Source organism: Lynx rufus, unplaced genomic scaffold (assembly GCF_022079265.1).
Source record: "Lynx rufus isolate CCGP_SWC_20201006 ecotype Redwood Valley unplaced genomic scaffold, mLynRuf1.p SCAF_1, whole genome shotgun sequence".
Lineage (NCBI taxonomy): Eukaryota > Metazoa > Chordata > Mammalia > Carnivora > Felidae > Lynx > Lynx rufus.
Genome location: NW_025814823.1, coordinates 163,057,901 through 163,085,665, shown reverse-complemented (window position 1 = coordinate 163,085,665; position 27,765 = coordinate 163,057,901). Strand labels below are relative to the sequence as shown.

General features: G+C 36.1%; 1 protein-coding gene across 15 annotated transcripts in view; it reads left to right on the top strand.

Annotated features, from left to right (window-relative positions):
* The window catches only part of SLCO4C1 (solute carrier organic anion transporter family member 4C1), a 134,107-nt gene that overhangs the window by 62,504 nt on the left and 43,838 nt on the right, over positions 1 to 27,765 (top strand). For 5 of the 15 annotated variants that reach the window (XM_047089638.1, XM_047089630.1, XM_047089739.1 and 2 more), the window contains 5 exons: positions 778 to 968; positions 2,544 to 2,608; positions 4,097 to 4,234; positions 24,302 to 24,382; positions 26,443 to 26,507. In XM_047089638.1, the coding sequence (XP_046945594.1) occupies positions 778 to 968; positions 2,544 to 2,608; positions 4,097 to 4,234; positions 24,302 to 24,382; positions 26,443 to 26,507 (540 nt within the window). Of the gene's footprint in view, positions 1 to 777; positions 969 to 2,543; positions 2,609 to 4,096; positions 4,235 to 13,841; positions 14,147 to 24,301; positions 24,383 to 26,442; positions 26,508 to 27,765 lie in introns of those variants that run through there. The other 10 variants (XM_047089646.1, XM_047089730.1, XM_047089656.1 and 7 more) reach the window with 5 other exon arrangements.

Below are 27,765 nucleotides of genomic sequence, written 5' to 3'. Positions count from 1 at the left end.
AAGCTTAACCAATTGAGCCATCCAGGCACCCCTAAACTCTGAATTTCTTTCCTACAAAAGTAATAATTGTAATCTTTTAACATGTTACCTTCCAACAGTTCGTATTATTAATTTATATGTAAGTATATATTAAATAGTTAATCTTATATATTTATATATAAAATAGCCTTTAGGATAATGAAGCAATAACTTCTAGCTTATCATTGTCATAAATATGTCATCTTAGAAGGGATAGAACTTGCTTTTAGTAAAGCAATTACAGAAAGTTCAGAAGATGATAGTAAAGTTGTTTACTTGAAAGCAACATCTTTTTTTCCTAGAGACTTGTGATATATTAGTTAATTTTGCGGTGACATTTGTTAAAATTATAGCGTTTGTCCTTTCAAACTATTGTAGATAGTGTGCTTCTTTACCTTCTATAATGGAAAAGAAAGCAAGAAAATAATTTGAACAAATATGATTTATTAAAAGTAGTCTGGAAGGTGAGGTCAGATAATTGGTATATTCTTGTCCATTTATTTTATAAGTTATGAGTCAGTAATAGCTTACAAGTTGAAGCAGTGAACACAACTCAAATACAGATGATTCTACTTCATAAATGTGGTCCTTTATTTTCACTTAATCTCTTAAGAGTTAATTACTCTTGTAGCATTATTTGTTGTTCAAAGATTAAGATTGTGTAAAATGATTGCCATGTCTGTAAATCACCTAACTTACAATGATAAAATATGTTTTCAAGATAAGCACGTGCAATATCATCATGTCTAATATTTGTAGGAATATTACAATTGTTCCTGTATTGCAAGGAATACAGAAATAACTCCTACTTCGGCAAGTTTTATTTCTGAAGTTAAAGCTGGAAGATGTGAAAGTCGATGTGCAAATTTGCCCATATTCCTTGGCATTTTCTTTGCTACAATTGTCTTTATATTTCTGTCTGGTACTCCTATAACTGTGTCCATCCTAAGGTATGTATTATATTGTGAAATTTGCCATCCCTAAGACAATTTGAGTGTAAAGAAAATAGACTCAGGTTCATTTGGTTCATATATTGACCACTGGTTCTAAAACTAATTCAGTTCTTATAACATTGTTACTTCTATGACATTGGAAAAGCTACTTCTTTGAACCCCAGATATATGAGGTTTAAATGTGATCATGTATGTGAAAGTGTCTTAATATTGCCTATCTGGAATATACTTGACTTTAGCTTCTCTGACTCTTTCATCAGGCTTCAGTTTAAGCTATTCAACCGTGTTTGAGTATGATGGAAATATAGAGTATTCCGCATATGTCAGAATCAGAATGACCTGAATTCTACCTCATAATAGTAGGTGCAGTGATATTCAACCTTCTCTAAACAATGCTCTACTAGATGAGAAGCTAGATGCCACATGACTCTTGGCAGTGTTTTGAGCTTTCAATTTGCTCTTTTTCCTTCACAACACTTGATAAAAAAACTTATCAATTTTTTTTTGATAAAAAAATCTGCCCTTTCATAAGTTCATCAGTCTTTCTATGTCTTTCCTAACAACCTCTAGCTTTTTTACTCTTCAGTTTTTGTTCCCTGATACTCATTACTTTTTCACATACTTTTTGTCCAATGGAAATTTTGGAGATTCTGTCTGCAAATATTAAATAGTCTGATAACATTATCCTATGTGGAAATTGGAGTTATTTAGAGAACCGAGAAAACGATTTTTTAAAACTTCATTTTTGGAACATTATCTATAAAACTTTTCAACTACATGTTTGTTTTTAAAAATTAGTTGATCTCTTTTATCTCCTGTCTAACTCTTGTGTGCCAGTATCATGTCTCATTTCATGTTTGATAGTCATTACTTAAAGAATTATTGTTGGGGCGCCTGGGTGGCGCAGTCGGTTAAGCGTCCGACTTCAGCCAGGTCACGATCTCGCGGTCCGTGAGTTTGAGCCCCGCATCGGGCTCTGGGCTGATGGCTCAGAGCCTGGAGCCTGTTTCCGATTCTGTGTCTCCCTCTCTCTCTGCCCCTCCCCCGTTCATGCTCTGTCTCTCTCTGTCCCAAAAATAAATAAAACGTTGAAAAAAAAAAAAAAAGAATTATTGTTGAATCAGGTTGAGCCTCAACAACTGTTTTACAAAACCTGAATTAGTACTTTATCCCCTATGTATGGTTTCTGTCTCAAAACTTAGTAAGAATTAGAGTAATATTTGTTTGTGACTTAAGTCATGTGACTTGTGACTTAAGGGATAGTAAAAAACAAGTCTTATTAATGCATGTGCTTTCTTTTCTACATTTGTTTCAATTCATACGTATTCGATATATTTGTCAAACTTTGATTCTTTTTGGTGTTTTGTAGTGTTTTAGTTCATGTAACATTTTTCTTCTTTTATAATTCCAGAAAGGTTCAACTCTGTATAAGCTGTTACAAATAGTTTATTTCATGCACGTAACATTTACTTAATCTAGAAATGCTAAACTGGTAGAGAAATAAATTGGCTTTAAGAGCAAATATACTATATGACCACTTTTAGTTAACGTATACGTATTTGATATCTTTAGGTGTGTTAATCAGAGGCAACGGTCCCTAGCATTGGGAATACAGTTTATGCTGCTTCGATTAGTTGGTATGCCATTTTTCTTAATTCATTGGTGACTGTTGGTTATTTTTGTTGATTAGCATTATTGATTAATTCACTTAAGGGATATGCCAGGAAAATAATTTAAATGCCATAGAAAACTATGTAATCATCATTGAAGAAAGTTGTTTTCTAATATTTGAGATGTAGTATTGTTTATAGATCACATAAGAAAATAATGACTTTACTCTTTAACCTACCTGATTGGTTAACTGTCATTTCCAATTCTGTTACAAATATAACTTTAAGGAGTGTATCATATTTATTATAAATATAACATAGGATCATCAACACATTTTTAATTGAGCACAGTAAAATACATAAATTTTTCCTATTCATGTAAAACCTATTATCAACATAAATTATGATAGAATCATATTTATAACTATTGCAATTCCTTTTCTCCCAGCATTGATCTCCATTTGGGCATAATTATATCATATTAGCAATGAAAAATAATGAGTTAACAAATTTCAATTAAAATTTGGCATACATATTGTGGCTAGTTAAGAATTGATGGAAGAAAGATTTTATAGAAAATTTCATAAGTTTCCAGATGTAGGAAGAAACAGAAGGACAGAAATACTGTATTATACATATAATTATATGTGTGTATGATTATTCCCACAATATTATACCCATAATATAAAGATCATTTATAAAACTAAAAACCAAAAGTTAGGAGCATTAGAAATCCCCTGAACCAACTTTCCCATCTTCAGGTGAATAAATTAAGGTTCTGGGAGATTCAGGGATTTTCCCAGGGTTACACAATTTGTGGTGAAAATGAGAATAGGAAAATGATAACTTTATTCTCAATCCAGTGCTATTTTGACTCTGTCAGGCTTCAGGTCATGAAAAAACAGACTGGATGTAACTGAAATCTTTGTCTAAGAAATACCACTTCATGTATTTGATTTGCAACAATTGGAAACTTCCTAAAGATGTGGCAGCTTAGAGCCTTGTAACTTCATGTGAGGGAGGGGGTGTTTTTGAGATAGTATTCCTAAGCATGTTAGTATGAATGTATATGTATGTGCATGTGTGTGCATACACATGTGCACTCTTCATGCATGCACATGCACATAACACATACACTGTAGTTTAGCACTTGTGCATCAATAATTTTGATTTTTTAAAATTAAAATAGCTAATTTCAAACATATTCATTAAATTAGGAAAGCGGTGAATTAAAATACTTACTTAGCTAAATGTTAGCCTAATGCATGCCAGATATTCTTATTAAAATGAATTTTTGAATTGATTAGAAGTATATAATAATTATATAATTATTTTAGAATGTTTTATCTGTTTCTTTCTACCCCTATTACTTGTACATGAACTGATTGATTTATATATGTGCAGATTAATTCCTAGTCTTATTTATATAAAATATATGTATAACCATGTATATAAAAATCTATAACTGTAGGCTATAATCTTTACTGATGTGTATTTCACATATAATTCTTCTAGGCACAATACCTGGACCAATTATATTTGGTATCACAATAGACAGCACATGTATTCTGTGGGATATTAATGAATGTGGAACTAGAGGCGCTTGCTGGATTTATGATAACATCAAGATGGCCTACATGCTAGTAGCCATAAGTAAGTGATGATTTCTTGATAACTTTAGATTAAATTGGTAATGTCAAAAGAAAAAAAAATCTTATTGTTACTTAAGTTTTATAATGTTTATTAGTCCATGCTACTGGGGTATCCTATAGAGATCAGTTAACACAGCATGTGATGAAAGGTTTTAATGAGTCTTTTAGGCTCAGTCTCAGAAAAGAATAACATTTTACCTTTCATGAAATCACATGTAATTTTTTAAAACAACTTCTGTCAAAAATTTTTTTGAAAGTCTGACAAAAAGATAAAAGACAATTCTGAAAAACTCTCTGGAATGATTGTCATCTAGATACCTGCTCTTTGGAAAGTACTTAGAGCTGAGGTAGGGAAGTATCTTTTGGCTCGGAGGCATGTTGTAAGAAATGTTTTTATAGTTTAAAAGGTTAGCTATGATGTTTAACCCTTTTTGCCTTTGGTAGCCCATCTTGGATAGTCTTGGTTAAGCAATAAATGACATTTAAGATTGCAAAAGATTGATTATGCCAATGCATGTGTTTTGCAAGAGTTAAAATTTAAAAATTTAAAAACAACCTAAAATAGTAAAATATTTAAATTAAAAATAGAGGTAGAGGTTTCAAGATGGTGGCATAGGAAGACCCTGAACTCATCACACAATAAATTTACAGCTACATATAGAATAATTTTCTAAAAAGGATCTTAGCATTCGACACAGCACCCCATAACAAAAGACAAAAGAGATGCATTAAGTAGGGTAGGAAAGGCAGAGACATGGCCTTGCTGAGGATCTCACCCCAGACACAGTAACTCCACAATTGGGAGGGATCCCCAAAATAAAGAGCAGTCCCTCAACTAGTGAATGGATTGTGCTGCACAATAGGCACCCTGACCCTGAGGACTGGCACTGGAAAGACAAGATCTCAAAACATCTGGTTGTGAAAATAAACAGAGATTAAGATCAAGAGAATCACAGAACTATAGGGAACAGAAATCCCACTCTTAAAGGGCTTATGTGCAGACCCACTCATCCTGAGATCCAGCACAAAAGCAACAGATTGAAAAACACCCAGACTATAAGAACAGAAGACCCACTTACTAAATTTAAGGTGGCTGCTAGAGAGGCAGGACCCTGCGGTGACATTATCCAGGGACAGAAGCCCTGGTAGGTGCCATTTTTGTAATTTCATCCCAACTTGGTGGTGACAGTCTTTGAATGTCATTTTCTGTGCCCTCCCTCTCGTCTACTAGCACTAGAGGTCATGTTTGTGCACCCTGCACTGTAACCAGGCTGAGAAAATTCCCAGTACTCTACTCACCCACTGTAGAGATCTAGCCACAACTAGAAAGATAAACTTCCTGAGCGTCACCCTCCCAATGTAGCAGACAAGCTCCAACTGGATCAGGCAAACACCTTAACCACTGCCCTATCCATATGGCTGCCAAGCCAAAACTGGATTGGCCAAGCACCTGGAGCCCTACCTACCCCATAAAGCAGCTGCGTCCCTATTGTAGCCAGCTAGCACTTAGTGCCCACAAAAGGATATCCATTGGGTGCCTGTGTCTGTAGCCAGGGGAGATTGTGTTTTGGGGCCACATGAAACAGCTCTTACACAAGCCCACGACTTCAAGACTGAAAAAGGTAGTCATTGTACCTAAAACATATAGACTAATAACAGAGAGATAAGCAAAATGAGAAGACAGAGGAATATATTCCAAACCAAAGAACAAAGCAACTCTCAGAAAAAAAGACTTTAGGGAAATAGAGATAAGCAGCCTACTGATAAAGAGTTCAAAGCAATGATCATAAAGATGCTCACCAATTTGGGGAAAAGAATGGATGAATAGTGAGAACTTCAAGAAAAACGTAGAAAATATAAGAAGGTACAAGACATAACTTATAACTGAACTAAAAAATATTCTAAGGGTTTCAGCAGCATAATGGACAAAATAATGGAATGAATCAGTGATCTGGAAGACAGCAATGGAAAACACTCAGAGAAGCAAAATGAAAATAGAATTAAAAGAAGTGATACCTTAAGGGACCTCTGGAAGAACATTAAGTGGAGTAACATTTGCATTTTAGGGGCCCCAGAAGGAGAAGAGGGGAGAAAAGGGTCAGAAAAATTATTTGAAGAAATAATGGCCGAAAACTTCCCTAATCTAGAAAAGGGAAGATTCCATAATTTGGCTATTGTTGACAGTGCTGCTAAATGTCCATCAACTGATGAATGGATAAAGAAATTGTGGTATATATACACAATGGAATACTACGTGGCAATGAGAAAAAATGAAATATGGCCCTTTGTAGCAACGTGGATGGAACTGGAGAGTGTGACGCTAAGTGAAATAAGCCATACAGAGAAAGACAGATACCATATGGTTTCACTTTTATGTGGATCCTGAGAAACTTAACAGGAACCCATGGGGGAGAGGAAGGAAAAAAAAAAAAAAGAGGTTAGAGTGGGAGAGAGCCAAAGCATAAGAGACTGTTAAAAACTGAGAACAAACTGAGGGTTGATGGGGGGTGGGAGGGAGGGGAGGGTGGGTGATGGGTATTGAGGAGGGCACCTTTTGGGATGAGCACTGGGTGTTGTATGGAAACCAATTTGTCAATAAATTTCATATATTGAAAAAAAAAAAAGAAAAGGGAAGATTCATCAACATCTGGATCATCTGGATGTTCGTCTGGATCATCAACATCCCGATACCCCAGAAAGTTCCAAATAAGATGAACCCAAAGAGACACGCCAAGACAAATTATAATTAAAATGATAAAGGTTAAAGATAAAAGAGAATCTTAAAAGCAGCAAGGGAATGAAATATATTACCTATAAGGTAAACCCAATAAGCCTATCAGCAGGTTTTTCAGCAGAAACTGCACAGGACGGAAAGGAGTGGCATGACATATTCAAAACCTTAAAGGAAAAAAAAAATAAAACAAAACTGTCAAGCAAGAGTACTCTAGCCAGCAAGGTTATCATTTAGAATTAAAGGAGATATAAAGAGCTTTCCATGTAAGCAAAAACTAAAGGAAGTTCATCACCACTAACCCGGCCTTACAAGAAATATTAAAGGCACTTCTCTTAAGCTAAAAAGAAAAGACACTAATTAATGAGAAAACATGAGAATAAAAATCTCACCAGTAAATGTAAATAAATAATAAAGATAGTAGATCAACCTCTAATAAAGTAAGTGTTAAGGGTAAAAGATAAAAATAGTAAAGTTCATTTAAAATGCATAATTAGTTAAGGAAACATGAAGTAAAAAGATGTAAAATGTGTTATCAAAAATCTAAAATGTGGAGAATGTGAGTATAAGTATAAAGCTTTGAAATGTGTTCAAAATTAAGTTACCATCAACTTGAAAGGGACTTATATACGTAAGATGTTATATGTGAAATTTATGGTTACCACACATGTAAAAAAATTTATAGTAAATGCACAAAGGAAAAGAAAAAGGAATCTAAACAAATAAAAGAAAATAAGCCACAGGAGAAGAGAAAAAGAGAAGAAGAAAGGATCAGAAACAGATTACAAATATAGCCAGAAAGCAGTTAACAAAATGGCAGTAAGTACGTACCTATGAGTAATTGCTTTAAATGTAAATGAATTAAATTCTATAAGCAAAAGACATATAGTGGCTGAATGGATAAAAAACAAGACCCTTGTATATGCTACTATAAGCTCCCAGACTGAAAGTGAAGGGATAGAAAAGACATTCCATAAAAATAGAAAGAAAGCTGGAATAGCAATACTTACTTCAGACAAAATAGACTTTAAGTTTATTTATTTACTTATTTATTTATTTGGAGAGAGAGAGAGTGAGAGCAAGCATGAGCAGGGGAGGGGCAGAGAAAGAGAGAGAATCCAAAGTCTCTGTGCTCCATGCTGAGTCCAGAGTGGGGGTTAATCTCATGGACTGTGGGGTCATGACCTGAGCCAAAATCCAGAGTCAAGACACTTACCTGACTGAGCCACCCAGATGCCCCTCAGACAAAATAGATTTTAAAACAAAGACCGGAACAGGAGACAAAGGCATTACATAATGGTAAAGGTATCAATCCAATAGCATTTGTAAACATTTCTGTACCTAACATAGCAGTACCTAAATATGTAAAGCAAATATCACCAGTATTAATGGGAGAAATAGTAATACAATAATAGTAGGGGACTTTTAATACCCCACTCACATTAGTGGATAGATCATTCAGATAGACAATCAATAATGTAAGTATGGCCTTAAATATATCAAATGAACCTAAAAGATATTTACAGAGCATTCCATGCCAAAACAGCAGAATACACATTCTTTTCAAGTGCACATGGGACATTCTCCAGAATAGATTACATGCAGGGTCACAAAACAAGTTGCAATGAATTTGAGAAGACTGAAATCATATCAGGTATGTTTTCTCACCACAAAAGTATTACATTGGAAATCAGTTACAAGAAGAAAACTGGAAAGTTCACAAAATATGTCAAGATTTATTTATTTATTTTTCTATTGAAAAATTTTTTTAATGTTTATTTATTTTTAAGAGAGAGAGTGAGCTGGGGAGGGGCAGACAGAGAGGGACACACAATCTGAAACAGGCTCCAGGCTCTGAGCTGTCAGCACAGAGCCTGACATCAGGCTCGAACGTGCAAACTGTAAGATCATGACCTGAACCAAAGTCAGATGCTTAACTGACTGAGCCACCCAGTCACTCCAAAATATGTGAAGATTTTAAAAAAATGCTACTAAACTGGTATAGCAAGTCTGGAAAACAGTATTTAGGTTCCTCAAAAATTAAAAATAGAACTACTCTATGACCCAGCAATTGCACTACTAGGTATTTATCTAAGGGATACAGGTGTGCTGTTTTGAAGGGTCACATGCACCCCAATGTTTATAGCAATGCTATTGACAATAGCCAAAGTATGAAAAGAGCTCAAATGTCCATCGATGGATGAATGGATAAAGAAGATGTGGTATTACTTAGCAATCAAAAAGAATGAAATATTGCCACTTGGAACTATATGTATGGAATTAGAGAGTATTTTGCTAAGCGAAATTAGAGAAAGACACATACCATATGACTTCACTCATATGAGGAATTTAAGATACAAAACAGATGAACATAAGGGAAGTGAAGCAAAAATAATATAAAATCAGGGAGGGGGACAAAACATAGGAGACTCTTAAATATAGAAAACAAACAGAGGGCTGCTAGAGGGGTTGTGGGAGGGAAGGTGGGCTAAATGGGTAAGGGGCATTAAGGAATCTCCTGAAATCATTGTTGCACTATATGTTAATTAACTTGGATATAAATTTAAAAATAAATTAATTAAAATAAAAAAATAATAAAAACATGCTACTGAACAACCAGTGGATCAAAGAAGAAATCAAAAGAGAAATTAAAAAAATACCTTAAGATAAATAAAAATGGAAACACAATGTTCTAGAATTTGGGGGATGCAGCAAATAACAGTTGTAAAAGGGAAGGAAGTTCATTGTTATACAGGCCTTCCTTAGGAAACAATAAAAATCTCAAACAATCTAAGTTTACATTTAAAGAAACTAGAAAAAGAAAACAAAGCCCAAAGTTCTTAGAAGGAAGGAAATAATAAAGACCAGGAGAAAAAGTAAGTGAAATAAGAGATAAATAAATAAATAAATAAATAAAAATGATCAATGAAACGAAGAGTTGGTTATTTGAAAACATCAATAAAAATCAACAAAAATCAACACTTTTAACTAAACTCGTCAAGAAACAAAGAGAGCCCAAACAAATAAAACCAGAAATGACAGAAGAGAAATTACAGTGGACACCACAGAAATACAAAGGATCATAAGAGAATATTATGAACAATTATACACCATCAAATTAGATAACCTAGAAGAAATGAGTAAGTTCCTAGAAAAATAGTCTTCCAAGACTGAATCTTGAAGAAATAGAAAATCTGAATAAGACTAATTGCTAGTAATGAAATTGAATCAGTAATCAAAAAATACCCAACAGACAAAGGTCCAGGTCCAGATGGCTTCACAGGTGAATTCTACCAAACATTTAAAGAGTTAATACTTAATCCTTCTGAGCCCAGCATTATCCTTATAGTAAAACCAAAGACACTACCAAGAAGAAAATTACAGGCAAATATCCCTAATGAACATAAATGCAGAAGTCCTCAACAAAGTATCAAACTTAATTCAGCAGTATATTAAAAGGATCATAAACCATGACTAAGTGGGATTTGTTTCAGGGATGCAGAGTTCATCAGTACCCATAAACCAATCAGTGTGACACATGACATTGACAAAATTAAGGATAAAAAACCTGATCATTTCCATAATTGAAGGAAAAGCATTTGACAGAATTCAACATCCATTTGTGATAAAAACTCTAAACAAAGTAGGTAAAGAGGGAACATACCTCAATAAATAAAGGACACATATGACAAACCCACAGCTAACATTTTACTCCACAGTAAAAAGATAAAAGCTTTTCTTCTATGATAAGGAACATGACAAGGATGCTTACTCTCACCACTTTTATTCAACATAGTATTGGAAGTCCACCATAAAAACTATTGGAAATAATAAGTGAATTAGGTAAAGTTGCACGATACAAAATTAGTATACAGAAATCTGTCACATTTCTCTACACTAATAGCGAACTATGAGAAAGAGAAATCAAGAAAACAACTTTTTCAATTGCACTAAGGAAATCCCAAAAGTAAACCCATATTTATATGCTCAATTAACCTACAATAAAGCAGGCAAGAACATACAGTGGAGAAAAGACAGTCTCTTCAATAAATGGTGCTGGGAAAACTGGACAGCTACATGCAAAAGAATGAAATTGGACCTCTTTGTTACACCATACACAACAATAAAGTCAAAATGTATTAAAGGTTTCAGTGTAAGAGCTGAAACCATAAAATTCCTAGAAGAAAACGTAATAAGCTCTTTGACAGCAGCCTTAACAGCAGTTTTTTGGATCTCTGAGTTCAGGCAAGGGAAACTAAGGCAAAAATAAATAAAGGGAATGTAGTCACATTCAACTAAAAAACTTTTTTTGTACAGTGAAGGAAACCATAAACAGATGAAAAGGCAACTTAATGGGAGAAGATGCTTGGAGATGAGATGTCCAATAAGGGGTCGATATTCAAGCTATATACAGAAATCATACAACTCAATAACAACCACAAAAAAGCAAACAACCAACCTGATTAAAAGATAGGCAGAGGATCTGATAGACGTTTTTCCAAAGAAGACATTCACATGGCCAACAGGCACATGAAAAGATACTTTGCATCACTAATCATAAGGGAGATACAAATCAAAAACACAGTGAGCTATCACCTCACACCTATCAGAATGGCTATTATCAAAAAGAGGAAATAACAAGTGTTAGTGAGGATGTGGAGAAAAGGGAACTCTCATGCACTGTCGGTAGGAATACAAACTGGTGCAGCCGCTATGTAAAATAGTGTGGGGGTTCCTCAAAAAATTAAAAATAGATCTATTAATTCTAAACTAAATATGATCTAGTAATTCTACTTCTGAGTGTTTCTGGGTATTTATCTGAAGAAAATGAGAATACTAATCTGATGAATATATGTACTCCTATGTTCATTGCAACATTATTTATAGTAGGTAAGATATGAAAGTAACCTAAGTGTCCATTGATAGATGAATGGATAAAGAAAATGTGGTCTATATATATAGTGGAACATTACACAGGAATAAAAAGGATGAAATCTTGTTATTTGTGACAGCATGAATGGACCTAGGTGGTATTATGCTAAATGACATAAGTCAGATAAAGACAAATAACATGTGATCTCATTTATATGTGGAATCTAAAAAAAGCCAAACAAGTAAAAGAAACAAAACAAGCCAGACACAGATTGGTAGATACAGAGAACAAACTGGTAGTTGACACAGGGGAGGGAAGGAGTGGACAGGCAAAATAGGTGAAGGGGAATAAAAGGTACAAATTTCCAGTTATAAAATAGGTCACAGGTTGTAATGTACAGCATAGGATCTATGTTCAATAATACTGTAATGACTTTATGTGGTGACAGTAACTGGACCTACGGTAGTTATCATTTCATAATGTTTAAAAATATCAAAGTATTCTTATATACTTGAAACTAATACAAATCTTATGCCAGTATAATTCAATAAAAAAATTCAGAAGTCCTAGATACAATACACACACACGTATATATTTACATATTGTGCAGTTTGTTGTGACTGTGATTGTATTTTGGTATATGTATCAGGATAGCTTATTAAGCTTCAATGTGTTTAAACCTAGAGAATGATGTCTGAATTTATAATGACAGAATAATAAAATGCCCACTGAAGAAATAAATACATAAATTCAAAAATATAATAGGAGAATAAATATTAACTAGGTGAAATTAATCTTTCCACCACTTTTACTTGTTAAACATTTTTATTCACTGTGTTTTTATGCTTAAAAAATTATTTAATTTGTTATGCTTGTATTTTTTAACCAAAAGGTACAGATAATGAATTTGTTCCTTTTCCTACTCTATGAATATGAGAATTTTCCCCCAAAACGTACATACCTTTAAATTTTCTAAAAACATTGTGACAATAATACCTATGTAATTATTCTTCCTACATGTAGTTCTATAAATGCATAGTTCAGTGAAAATTCCTATTTTTCACATATGCGTTTTGAATAAAATACTAATGGCTAATACATTTAGGTATTGTAAAAACTACATTATGAGGTCATTTAATTTATTCAACCGTGACTTAAATGCTTATACTCTGGCCAGAAATAGTTTCTCTTCATGTAGCCAAGTTCAGAATCAGAGTTCTTTGAAAACAAAATTTGTGAAGTGAATCTGTTTCATATTTTTAGTTGATACTTAAATTTGGATGAGTATTCAATGTGATCTATTTCATGGAAGCTTTCTCCTAAGAGCCCCAGAGGCTTTTTATTTTAAGAATTGTTTTCCTTCATGGACATGAAAATTCTACAATTTACTTAGGTTCAAGGATATAGTAAGCTATTATATTTTGTCACTGGCTTCATTCCTTGTAACTTTTTATACATACGATGTTAATAAAATTAGAAATGAAACATGGATTTATTTAATTCTCTGTAATACTTCTTTTATAAGAATGTACAAGCATAACCAAGAAAAGAATAGTTATCGTACATTTTACTGTTTGAAAAGAAAGTAGAGGCTCAGTCGATTAAGCATCCAGCTCTTGATTTCAGCTCAGGTCATGATCTCCTGTTTTGTGAGATTGAGTCCCACGTCAGGCTCTACACTGACAGTGGGAGACCTGCTTGCTATTCTCTCTCCATCTCTCTCTCTGCCCCTCCCCCACTTGCATGTGTGCTCTCTGTCTCTCTCTTTCTCAGAATAAATAAACTTAAAAGGGAAAATAAAGACTAGTTCATTGAGTTGTATAGAAATGTTTTACTGAAGAATATCACCTTTCTTTGTAAAACTTTTAAAATTTAAAATATAGAACTGTAAATAATGCTCTTCTTTAAAGTAGTTTCTATTCATGAGGAATTTTTCAGTGAGAATTAATTTTTTGTAATACTTAAAGGCCCAAACGCATGATTAATTTTTGTTTTTGTATTTAGGTGTTACTTGTAAAATTATCACCGTTTTCTTCAATGGGTGTGCAATCTTTTTGTATAAGCCGCCACCATTAGACACAGACGTATCATTTCAGAGTCAGAATGCAGTTGTGACTGTTTCAGTAGAATGTGATCTCAGCAATGCAGGAAATGAAGGGTGAAATAGCAAAAGGAGACCATTTTACAACCGGAAAATTGGCCTTCATTTGTAAGAATTCACATTGCCATTGCAGCATTATCCACCCAATATGGACAATCATATTTTAAAAGTTGGTATTTTGTAATTAAATGCATTTCCTGTATATTTATGAATGTGTTTGTTTTTGTTTTAATATAAGAAACAGACTTGTGCCTTCAGAACCCACCAAAAACCTCAGAATGCGCACATACACACACACTTCCCATTGTACAGGTGTGAAATAAAAAACTAATAAACTAAACTAGAGAAAAAGCCAGTGATTAGTTAAAAGTTTATATCTTAAAAACAAAGTGATATTTCTATTCTTCTTGCAACTTGTTTTAGTTTAATTATCATTACCAGTAGTTGGGGCTTATTTAGAAAATTTATGGTATAAAAATTTAAACTAACCAAATTTATGTGATGATTTTTGAGAACTATTCTTGAAAACTCATGAATTTAAAACCAGCTACTTTGCTTTTAAATTTATATACACTAGTCTGTCCATCACAAAAGGTTACTGAATTATTAGAACATAGGTTGATTATCTTCTTTGTATCCCAGTATAAAATGAATTCAGGAATAACATTGTATTTACATATTTTCACTTTAACTCAAGAATTGCAGGAAGTAATTTGCTACTATTTCTTATTTTTAACACTTTCCTTTTGTGATTCCATAATAGTATTATCCAATTATATGTCTTCCGGGAGAAATACCAACTTCGGTAAAGTGCCAATTATATATGAAAAGATTTTTTTTTAAATGACTTAGGTACATTTTATTGGCTTTCTTTGAAAAGACTTCTTAATAAACTGTTGATCAGTATTTACATATTTAGTAATTTAATTTTTCTCATTTTAAAAACTTATCACCGGGGCGCCTCGGTGGCGCAGTCGGTTAAGCGTCCGACTTCAGCCAGGTCACGATCTCGCGGTCCGTGAGTTCGAGCCCCGCGTCAGGCTCTGGGCTGATGGCTCGGAGCCTGGAGCCTGTTTCCGATTCTGTGTCTCCCTCTCTCTCTGCCCCTCCTCCGTTCATGCTCTGTCTCTCTCTGTCCCAAAAATAAATAAAAACGTTGAAAAAAAATTAAAAAACAAACAAACAAAAAAAAACTTATCACCTAGTATATTATTTACAGCACCTAAAATAGTACTTTGCTGATAGTGGGCCTGTATTAATGTTGTTTGATTAATACATTAAACTCCACTTTTCTTTTTTTTTTTTTTTTTTTTTTTTTTTTTTGAAGTTTATTGACAAATTGGTTTCCATACAACACCCAGTGCTCATCCCAAAAGGTGCCCTCCTCAATACCCATCACCCACCCGCCCCTCCCTCCCACCCCCCATCAACCCTCAGTTTGTTCTCAGTTTTTAACAGTCTCTTATGCTTTGGCTCTCTCCCACTCTAACGTCTTTTTTTTTTTTCTCCCTTCCCCTCCCCCATGGGTTCCTGTTGAGTTTCTCAGGATCCACATAAGAGTGAAACCATATGGTATCTGTCTTTCTCTGTATGGCTTATTTCACTTAGCATCACACTCTCCAGTTCCATCCACGTTGCTACAAAAGGCCATATTTCATTTTTTCTCATTGCCACGTAGTATTCCATTGTGTATATAAACCACAATTTCTTTATCCATTCATCAGTTGATGGACATTTAGGCTCTTTCCATAATTTGGCTATTGTTGAGAGTGCTGCTATGAACATTGGGGTACAAGTGCCCCTATGCATCAGTACTCCTGTATCCCTTGGGTAGATTCCTAGCAGTGCTATTGCTGGGTCATAGGGTAGGTCTATTTTTAATTTTCTGAGGAACCTCCACACTGTTTTCCAGAGCGGCTGCACCAATTTGCATTCCCACCAACAGTGCAAGAGGGTTCCCGTTTCTCCACATCCTCTCCAGCATCTATAGTCTCCTGATTTGTTCCTTTTGGCCACTCTGACTGGCGTGAGGTGATACCTGAGTGTGGTTTTGATTTGTATTTCCCTGATAAGGAGCGACGCTGAACATCTTTTCATGTGCTTGTTGGCCATCTGGATGTCTTCTTTAGAGAAGTGTCTATTCATGTTTTCTGCCCATTTCTTCACTGGGTTATTTGTTTTTCGGGTGTGGAGTTTGGTGAGCTCTTTATAGATTTTAGATACTAGCCCTTTGTCCGATATGTCATTTGCAAATATCTTTTCCCATTCCGTTGGTTGTCTTTTAGTTTTGTTGGTTGTTTCCTTTGCTGTGCAGAAGCTTTTTATCTTCATAAGGTCCCAGTAATTCACTTTTGCTTTTAATTCCCTTGCCTTTGGGGATGTGTCGAGTAAGAGATTGCTACGGCTGAGGTCAGAGAGGTCTTTTCCTGCTTTCTCCTCTAAGGTTCTGATGGTTTCCTGTCTCACATTTAGGTCCTTTATCCATTTTGAGTTTATTTTTGTAAATGGTGTGAGAAAGTGGTCTAGTTTCAACCTTCTGCATGTTGCTGTCCAGTTCTCCCAGCACCATTTGTTAAAGAGGCTGTCTTTTTTCCATTGGATGTTCTTTCCTGCTTTGTCAAAGATGAGTTGGCCATATGTTTGTGGGTCTAGTTCTGGGGTTTCTATTCTATTCCATTGGTCTGTGTGTCTGTTTTTGTGCCAATACCATGCTGTCTTGATGATGACAGCTTTGTAGTAGAGGCTGAAGTCTGGGATTGTGATGCCTCCTGCTTTGGTCTTCTTCTTCAAAATTCCTTTGGCTATTCGGGGCCTTTTGTGGTTCCATATGAATTTTAGGATTGCTTGTTCTAGTTTCGAGAAGAATGCTGGTGCAATTTTGATTGGGATTGCATTGAATGTGTAGATAGCTTTGGGTAGTATTGACATTTTGACAATATTTATTTTTCCAATCCATGAGCAGGGAATGTCTTTCCCTTTCTTTAAATCTTCTTCAATTACCTTCATAAGCTTTCTATAGTTTTCAGCATACAGATCCTTTACATCTTTGGTTAGATTTATTCCTAGGTATTTTATGCTTTTTGGTGCAATTGTGAATGGGATCAGTTTCTTTATTTGTCTTTCTGTTGCTTCATTGTTAGTGTATAAGAATGCAACTGATTTCTGTACATTGATTTTGTATCCTGCAACTTTGCTGAATTCATGTATCAGTTCTAGCAGACTTTTGGTGGAGTCTATCGGATTTTCCATGTATAATATCATGTCATCTGCAAAAAGCGAAAGCTTGACTTCATCTTTGCCAATTTTGATGCCTTTGATTTCCTTTTGTTGTCTGATTGCTGATGCTAGAACTTCCAGCACTATGTTAAATAACAACGGTGAGAGTGGGCATCCCTGTCGTGTTCCTGATCTCAGGGAAAAAGCTCTCAGTTTTTCCCCGTTGAGGATGATGTTAGCTGTGGGCTTTTCATAAATGGCTTTTATGATCTTTAAGTATGTTCCTTCTATCCCGACTTTCTCAAGGGTTTTTATTAAGAAAGGGTGCTGGATTTTATCAAAGGCCTTTTCTGCATCGATTGACAGGATCATATGGTTCTTCTCTTTTTTTTTGTTAATGTGATGTATCACGTTGATTGATTTGCGAATGTTGAACCAGCCCTGCATCCCAGGAATGAATCCCACTTGATCATGGTGAATAATTCTTTTTATATGCTGTTGAATTCGATTTGCTAGTATCTTATTGAGAATTTTGGCATCCATATTCATCAGGGATATTGGCCTGTAGTTCTCTTTTTTTACTGGGTCTCTGTCTGGTTTAGGAATCAAAGTAATACTGGCTTCATAGAATGAGTCTGGAAGTTTTCCTTCCCTTTCTATTTCTTGGAATAGCTTGAGAAGGATAGGTATTATCTCTGCTTTAAACGTCTGGTAGAACTCCCCTGGGAAGCCATCTGGTCCTGGACTCTTATTTGTTGGGAGATTTTTGATAACCGATTCAATTTCTTCGCTGGTTATGGGTCTGTTCAAGCTTTCTATTTCCTCCTGATTGAGTTTTGGAAGAGTGTGGGTGTTCAGGAATTTGTCCATTTCTTCCAGGTTGTCCAATTTGTTGGCATATAATTTTTCATAGTATTCCCTGATAATTGTTTGTATCTCTGAGGGATTGGTTGTAATAATTCCATTTTCATTCATGATTTTATCTATTTGGGTCATCTCCCTTTTCTTTTTGAGAAGCCTGGCTAGAGGTTTGTCAATTTTGTTTATTTTTTCAAAAAACCAACTCTTGGTTTCGTTGATCTGCTCTACAGTTTTTTTAGATTCTATATTGTTTATTTCTGCTCTCATCTTTATTATTTCTCTTCTTCTGCTGGGTTTAGGCTGCCTTTGCTGTTCTGCTTCTATTTCCTTTAGGTGTGCTGTTAGATTTTGTATTTGGGATTTTTCTTGTTTCTTGAGATAGGCCTGGATTGCGATGTATTTTCCTCTCAGGACTGCCTTCGCTGCGTCCCAAAGCGTTTGGATTGTTGTATTTTCATTTTCGTTTGTTTCCATATATTTTTTGATTTCTTCTCTAATTGCCTGGTTGACCCACTCATTCGTGAGTAGGGTGTTCTTTAACCTCCATGCTTTTGGAGGTTTTCCAGACTTTTTCCTGTGGTTGACTTCAAGCTTCATAGCATTGTGGTCTGAAAGTATGCATGGTATAATTTCAATTCTTGTAAACTTATGAAGGGCTGATTTGTGACCCAGTATATGATCTATCTTGGAGAATGTTCCATGTGCACTCGAGAAGAAAGTATATTCTGTTGCTTTGGGATGCAGAGTTCTAAATATATCTGTCAAGTCCATCTGATCCAGTGTCTCATTCAGGGCCCTTGTTTCTTTATTGACCGTGTGTCTAGATGATCTATCCATTTCTGTAAGTGGGGTGTTAAAGTCCCCAGCAATTACCACATTCTTATCAATAAGGTTGCTTCTGTTTATGAGTAATTGTTTTATATATTTGGGGGCTCCGGTATTCGGCGCATAGACATTTATAATTGTTAGCTCTTCCTGATGGATAGACCCTGTAACTATTATATAATGTCCTTCTTCATCTCTTGTTACAGCCTTTAATTTAAAGTCTAGTTTGTCTGATATAAGTATGGCTACTCCAGCTTTCTTCTGGCTTCCAGTAGCATGATAAATAGTTCTCCATCCCCTCACTCTCAATCTAAAGGTGTCCTCAGGTCTAAAATGAGTCTCTTGTAGACAGCAAATAGATGGGTCTTGTTTTTTTATCCATTCTGATACCCTATGTCTTTTGGTTGGCGCATTTAATCCATTTACATTCAGTGTTATTATAGAAAGATACGGGTTTAGAGTCATTGTGATGTCTGTATGTTTTATGCTTGTAGTGATGTCTCTGGTACTTTGTCTCACAGGGTCCCCCTTAGGATCTCTTGTAGGGCTGGTTTAGTGGTGACAAATTCCTTCAGTTTTTGTTTGTTTGGGAAGACCTTTATCTCTCCTTCTATTCTAAATGACAGACTTGCTGGATAAAGGATTCTCGGCTGCATATTTTTGCTGTCTAGCACCCTGAAAATCTCGTGCCCATTCTTTCTGGCCTGCCAAGTTTCAAAAGAGAGATCAGTCACGAGTCTTATAGGTCTCCCTTTATATGTGAGGGCACGTTTACCCCTTGCTGCTTTCAGAATTTTCTCTTTATCCTTGTATTTTGCCAGTTTCACTATGATATGTCGTGCAGAAGATCGATTCAAGTTACGTCTGAAGGGAGTTCTCTGTGCCTCTTGGATTTCAATGCCTTTTTCCTTCCCCAGTTCAGGGAAGTTCTCAGCTATGATTTCTTCAAGTACCCCTTCAGCACCTTTCCCTCTCTCTTCCTCCTCTGGGATACCAATTATGCGTAAATTATTTCTTTTTAGTGTATCACTTAGTTCTCTAATTTTCCCCTCATACTCCTGGATTTTTTTATCTCTCTTTTTCTCAGCTTCCTCTTTTTCCATAACTTTATCTTCTAGTTCACCTATTCTCTCCTCTGCCTCTTCCATCCGAGCTGTGGTGGTTTGCATTTTGTTTTCCATTTCCTTTAAAGCGTTTTTCAGCTCCTCGTGCCTGTTCATTAGTCCCCTGATGTCTGTGGCAAGAGATTCTCTGCTGTCCTGTATGCTGTTTTCCAGCCCAGCGATTAATTTTATGACTATTATTCTAAATTCACTTTCTGTTATATTATTTAAATCCTTTTTGATCAGCTCATTAGCTGTTGTTATTTCCTGGAGATTCTTCTGGGGGGAATTCTTCCGCTTGGTCATTTTGGATAGTCCCTGGTGTGGTGAGGGCCTGCAGGGCACTTCCCCTGTGCTGTGGTGTATAACTGGAGTTGGTGGGCGGGGCCGCAGTCCGACCTGATGTCTGCCCCCAACCCACCGCTGGGGCCACAGTCAGACTGGTGTGTGCCTTCTCTTCCCCTCTCCTAGGGGCGGGATTCACTGTGGGGTGGCGTGGCCCGTCTGGGCTACTTGCACACTGCCAGGCTTGTGATGCTGGGGATCTGGCGTATTAGCTGGGGTGGGAAGGCAAGGTGCACGCGGCAGGGGGGGCAGGCTTAGCTCGCTTCTCCTTAGGTGATCCACTTCAGGAGGGGCCCTGTGCAGCCGGAGGGAGTCAGATCGCTGCCGGAGGTTTGGCTCCGCAGAAGCACAGAGTTGGGTGTTCGCGCGGAGCGAGCAATTTCCCTGGCCGGAGCCGGTTCCCTTTGGGATTTTGGCTGGGGGATGGGCGGGGGAGATGGCGCTGGAGAGCGCCTTTGTTCCCCGCCAAACTGAGCTCTGTCGTCCGGGGGCTCCGCAGCTCACCCTCCCTTTGTCCTCCAGCCTTCCCGCTTTCTGAGCAGAGCTGTTAACTTATGACCTCCCAGACGCTAAGTCGCGCTTGCTGTCGGAACACAGTCCGTCAGGCCCCTCCGCTTTTGCAAGCCGGACTCGGGGGCTCTGCTTGGCCGGCGAGCCGCCCCTCCGCCCCGGCTCCCTCCCGCCAGTTCGTGGAGCGCGCACCGCCTCGCCGCCCTTCCTACCCTCTTCCGTGGGCCTCTCGTCTGCACTTGGGTCCGGTGACTCTGTTCTGCTAATCCTCTGGCGGTTTTCTGGGTTATTTAGGCAGGTGTAGGTGGAATCTAAGTGATCAGCAGGACGCGCGGTGAGCCCAGCGTCCTCCTACGCCGCCATCTTCCTAGTATCTCCTCTCTTAGTTAAATAGGACTATTCTCAGTTTCTATTCACATCTCTTTACATCCTGCTTTCAGATTAACATGTATCTGTCTTTCATCTCAGCTCAGTGGAAAAGACATCTTCATTTTTCAAGGTAAACTATCAACCTCGTTCCTTCATCCATTCTGAATCCCCCTGAACTTCTTTCTCAGGACTTTGCTCAATCTATTTCCCTCTGTTCTGTAGAATATTAATCTCTGCTCTCTTCATCCCTTTCACATCTGAAGAGTTCAAAGTTCTCCCTTCTGTAGAAAATCCTTTTCTCCCCTCATGCCTTCAAAATGTCGAATGCCAGCCCTGATCTGCCTCTCCATATACAGGTTTATAGTGGACATCTTTCTTGGGCTAAATCACAGGCATCAAAACTCAATTTGTCAGTAACTGAACTCACCAAGTACCTTGCTTTCCCACCCTCCTCCACCTCCTTTCTTCCTTCTCTTGTTTTCTCCATTTTGATGAGTGGCTATACCCAGTTGACTCCTAGACTCCCCTGCTTTTGCGTTCTAAACTCGCCATCTATCCTACTCCAAACCCATAAACAATCCTCATCTTGACAATTCACCATAGACCAACAAAAAAATATTGCATACAATGGTTGTAATTTAAAGGAAAGGATAACATATAAACAGTTTTAAATTTCTTCAGTAAATATGTATTGGGTTGTACTATGAGAGCAGAATAAAATAGAATGCCAGGTCTAGATTTAGACCATGTTTTTATTTCTCCATTACCTTTGTGTATTGTCAAGAGATAATTAAGGAAAAATCAAGAATGATCAAATATTAAGTTTCATTTCCTGGCTTACTTTTTATTTTCAAACATTTCTTTCATGAATCAATGATAATATAATAATTTGAAATGAATAACTTGTTAATATAAGCTGGAAATGAAAATGCTTATTTTCTTGAATTCTTACTTTCCAACTCTGCAACACCCAGTTCATTGACCAGAGAAAGCCTTGGGGAAAAGCTATGAGATAAAACTGATGGTTTTGAATATTTTTAAAAACAATATTATCAGGCATTAATGTGTCAAAGCAAAAATTGCACTCAGTGAAGTTAAACAGGAAAGGAACACTTTGTTCAGGTTGTTATAATAAGGAAGAGAGATTAGAACTCAGTCTGAATGCAACTTTGCAGAAACAAAAGGCAGTATGGTTTTGAAAAGTTGGGGTTTATCCAAAGGATACAAAAATGCTGACGCAAAGGGGCACATGCTCCCCAGTGTTTATAGCAGTAATAGCCAAACTATGGTAAGAGCCCAAATGTCCATAAACTGATGAATGGATAAAGAAGAATATTACTTGGCAATCAAAAAGAATGAAATCTTGCCATTTGCAACAACGTGGATGGAAATAGAGTGTATATGCTCAGCAAAATAAGTCAGAGGAATTCACTCATGTAGAATTTAAGGAACGAAACAGATGAACATAGTGGAAGGGAAGGAAAATAAAATAATACAAAAACAGAAGGAAGCAAATGATAAGAGACTTTTAAATACAGAGAATAAACTGAGGGTTGTTAGAGGGGAAGTTGGTGGGGGGATGGGCTAAACGGGTGATAGGCATTAAGGAGGGCACTTCTTGGGATGAATGATGGGCATTAAAGAGGGCACTTGTTGAGATGAGCACTGGGTGTTATATGCCAGTGATGAATCACTAAATTTTCCTGAAACCAATAATCCTGAAAGCAATACTTGGACATACTATATGTTAACTAACTTGAATTTAAATTGAAAAAATAAAAATAAAAGGTGGGGGTGAGACAAAGATCATAGGCCATCTGTTTGCCAACTGGCTTTTACAAAAGGAAAAGTAAACATTTTCTCTCTCTTTTTTTAATTGAAGTATAGTTGACATACGATATTATACCAGCTTCATATGTATGACATAGTGATTCAACAATTTTATACATTAAGTTATGCTCACTGGGATAAGTATAGTTATCATCTGTCACCCTACAATGTTATTACAGTATTTTTGACTATATTTCCCATGCTCTGCTTTTCATCCCTATGATTTATTTATTTTGTAATTGGAAGTTTGGACCTCTTAATTCCTTTCACCTATTTTACCCATCGCTCCTTCTTTCCCCCCAGCAGCCACTAGTTTATTCTCTGTATTTATGATTCTGTTTCTGGGTTTTTGTGGTTTGTGCACTTGTTTTGTTTTTAGATTCCAAATTAAGTAAAATCATAACTTCATCACAGGAAGTTTTACAACTGAGATCAAGGAGTCTACGGAAGTTAGGCTTCTGTCCTTCCACAAAAATGGGGGGAAATGAGGATAGGGGTACTCTTTTTCTTGATAACTACATTTCAGAAAGATGGCTCCCAGGTCTTGAGAAAGACATCCTTAGGTTGTAAAATAGGCAAGCTTTTAAAAATACTTACATTTCAAAGGGGCTGGGAAAGGATTTACTGACCAGTTTTCTAAAAGAAATGTTCTCAGAAAAGTAAGGGCAGGGGCCTAGAGTCAGAAAGAAGCTTGTCTAATGGTTAGTTAGGCTGAGAAAAATGTTAAGGCTGCCTTGGTCAAGGGGATGCAAATTCTTTGATTTCATTTCAATTTTCCCTGGAGTCTCTCTAAGCATATTTTATATAGCATATCCTTGTGGTTGCTTGGTATTTGATTTTAGATTTAGAGACTCTGTAATATAGTAGCCCTTGTTAAATTTGGTCTGACTTAAGCTATTATTTTTTAATTAAACAACACATTGGTCAATGATTTGTGTTCTTACTCAAAAGAGTATAGCATCACATTTGGTTGCTTGAAACTGAAAAACTAAGCCACAATGTCCTCAACAGACGTTGATCCTATTTTGACTCTTTTAAATTCTGATATAAGAAGAATACTCATAAAAAGGCTGCTGTGAACCGAACAGGCAGAGATAACACAGGCTCAGACACAGTAAAGCTAATTACCTACAGTAAATGGTTTGAATGTGGGCCAATAAGAGATTGGGGAGTAAGCATATTAAAGCCACTATAATAGAAGACATGAAATGAGACAAAAGAAATGAGGGATGGAAATGTAATGCATGGAAGGAAAGTCATACAGGAGATTAAGAAAATTACATTGCTATTGTGTTTCATTCCAGTTAAAGTGAATGACCTTCATTGGCAATGGTTCATGAATCCAGTATTTATAGGAGAACACAGATGCATACAATGGCATACAGGTTAATTCCTTTTTGCCTTTTTCTTCTCCTTTTCTCTTTAATGCCTAGATAATTAGCTATACTGCAGATACACAATCTATACACATGAAACCTTAAAAGAATGGAGATGCAATGGGCTATACTTGTCTAACTGAAGACAGGCTTTTTCCAGTGTACCGTCTTCTCCAGTCACAAATTTGCTAGACTTAACACATTAATAATTGTTTAACTGATGAAGGATGTGTTGTCAGAATTTCCCCAATTTTCAGTGAATTGCTAGGCCCAGGGAGTCTGGCCCTCTGTGGAGTGGATGCTTCCATTTTGGATGATAAGTAATTTTTTCATGAATTCATTTTCATGCTCACATAAAGGTGAATCATAAGCTTATTCCCATTATAATAATAATTTCTATTATTCTAATGACAAGACATCACTGGATTCTGGTGATAGGGAGAGGAAACAAAACCTAAATTTGGTGCCATCCCAGATGTATCCTAAATCAAAAGTCTGTCTCAGAATCATTCTCATTCAAATGAGTCTGCACTTAACTCTCCATGGGTGGGTGGCAGCACATATCTTTCTCTCATTAAAGTTATGAAGGTAAGAGCCACAAGATTGAGATGAGTGTACTGTATTCCTCTCTTGCACGGTAGTTTTGCAGAGATTAAGTATTGATCCAGGGGGTCCCATAGTTTCTTAGTTCACAAGCTGTGTCTGTCATTTTTCCATGGTGCATCTCCACCCAAAGAAGTGGCTAAGGGGGAGCAGGCTGGCTCAGTTGGTTGAGCATTTGACTATTGATTTCAGCTCAGGTCATGATCCCAGGGTCGTGGGATCAAGCCCCGCTTTGGCCTCCACTCTGAGTGTGGAGCCTGCTTAGAATTCTCTATGTCTCTGTCTCTGTCTCTGTCTCTCTCTCCTTCTGCCCCTCCCCTCCTAAATTAAAAAAAAAAAAAAGTGGCTAACAATTATATTTGATCTCTAAATGGGTCCAAGAATTTAATAAATATTTATTACCTAAAAGTTTGTTATTTGACAGAAACCACATGCACATTGAAAGAAAACTTATATTTTTATTTCATTCTTAATCACAATTGTTAATGTATGCATGTTTTGGACACAGTGCAACTTCTCAAACCTGTAATCAGATTTGACACTGCCATCCTCTTTTCCTATCCCACATTGGTTTTCATGAGTACTTGCCGTTTATCATAGTGACTGCTGAAAACCTAGCTTTGCAAAGATATGGCATCATCTCAAGGAATATAGTGCAGTCAAATGTTAAGATTTTGAATTCCTCAAGCTAGCAGTCTGTATGGACTATAATGTCGAATATTGCTGTGTTTCACTCTTTTATTTTTTTAATCTTTATTTATTTTTGAGAGAGAGACAAAGTGTGAGCAGGGAAGGAGCAGACAGGGAGACACAGAATCCAAAGCAGGCTCCATGCGCTGAACTGTCAGCACAGAGCCTGACGTGGGGCTTGAACTCATGAACCATGAGATCATGACCTGAGCCGAAGTCGGGCGCTCAACCAACTGAACCACCCAGGGACCCCTGCTGTGTTTCACTCTTAATCTCAGAATTGTGAGTTTGAGTATCACATTGTAGAGATCGCTAATAAATAAATAAATATTTAAAAAATCCTTTTAAATATTCCACAGGACCTTTGTGAGTTTGTTATGGCCTAGTGTGATGTATAAAGGCAAATACAAATAGAAAATAAGAGGCTTAATTTTCCCTGGGGAAAATATTCTCTCTCTGTTTTCTTAGAGCAGTTACTTTAGAAAACTTGCGTTTGTAGTTTCTTTCTGTCTCCTTCTGTTGGGAGGAGATTCTGTTTTTTATTATATTTCCTGAGGTTTTGGCCTTTGTTTTAGAGTATGATCCTAGACAGAATTCTCCTCCAAGTTTTGACCTATTCAAACATTACAGATTATGATCATTATAGATTTATACTTCTAGACATTTTCACTTTTTTTTTATATGTTGAAGAAATGATTTGTATTCTATAACATTACCACAATGTTCTAAAAGTTAGAAGGCAGGTATGAAACTCATTTTTTAAAAATTGATTTTAGAGATGAAGAGCAATCTAACAGGGATTATGTGGCATGCCAGAAAAATGACAAGGTTAGTGCCTAGGGTAAGTATGATACCTATTTTTTCATATTATTTTAACAAATTTAGAGTATGTGGCTTTCCAGAGAGTCAAATTCAGCATCTAAATTTTTATATCTCATTCTACTTTCCATAGTGTTATGAAAGAAGAATTTTTTTTAAATGACTGACAAAGAAGACATATGGTTAAATTATGAGAAAAAGTCTTTATAATTAAAGTTTTAAAAATTGTAAGATATAAGAAATCGTGTTCAAGTCAGGTTCTGGAACTTTCTTTTCAGGAGATTATACTTTATTGATATTTTTCCATATTACTTAAAATTACAATATTGTTATAGGAGTGTTGAAACAAATAAAATAATCCTATTATCCCTTTAGTCCTTTCTCAGTCTTTGTCTATTTAATTTTATAAAACTGGAAAATGCAATTGTGTTACAAGGAATGTTGCTCTACTTCACCCCCCTCCCTCCACCTTTCATTTATAGTCTCATGGACATAGTCAATAACTCTCTAGGTATATCTAACCCACTGTTCAAGCAACCTCATAGATTTCCAGTGTATGAATATAATGATTAGTTTACTCTTCCTTTCCTTAATTTAAAAAAATAATATGGCAGTCCACTACCTTTAATTAGGTTTGAATGCAATTCTGGTCAGACAGGAGATGAATTTGATGAGTCTATCAGTTACCAAGACTAGACAATCTTACATGGTGGTATATAATATAGTCTTTCTGATAGATTTGATACTTCAGGACCTAAAGTGATCTTAGAAGGAAATTGAAAGAAGATAAAGTTTTCTTTGTCAGTATTTTTGAAACCATGTCATTCAACTTCATAGATCTGAGATTGGTATCTTAGAAATATTTCAAAGGAGTAACAAATTTTGAATAGAACATGAAGAGGACAAGATTAAATTTATATGGCCAATTAATCTATGACAAAAGAGGCAAGAATATACACTGGGGAAGACAACCTCTTCAACAAATGGTGTTGGGAAAACTGGACGGTAACATGCAAAAGAATGAAACTGGACCACTTATACCACACACAAAACAAATCCAAAATGGATTTAATCTTTAGTCCAGTATAATAATGACGTGGTTTCCTTCAATCAAGGGAAACAAAAGAAAATTTAATCTATCAGAACTACACCCAAAATAAAAAGGATTTTGCACGGAAAAGGAAAGAACAAGGAAATATTAACAAAACAAAAAGGCAACCTATGCAGTGGGAGAAGATGTTTGCAAATGATATATGCAATAAGTTAATATCAAAAATATA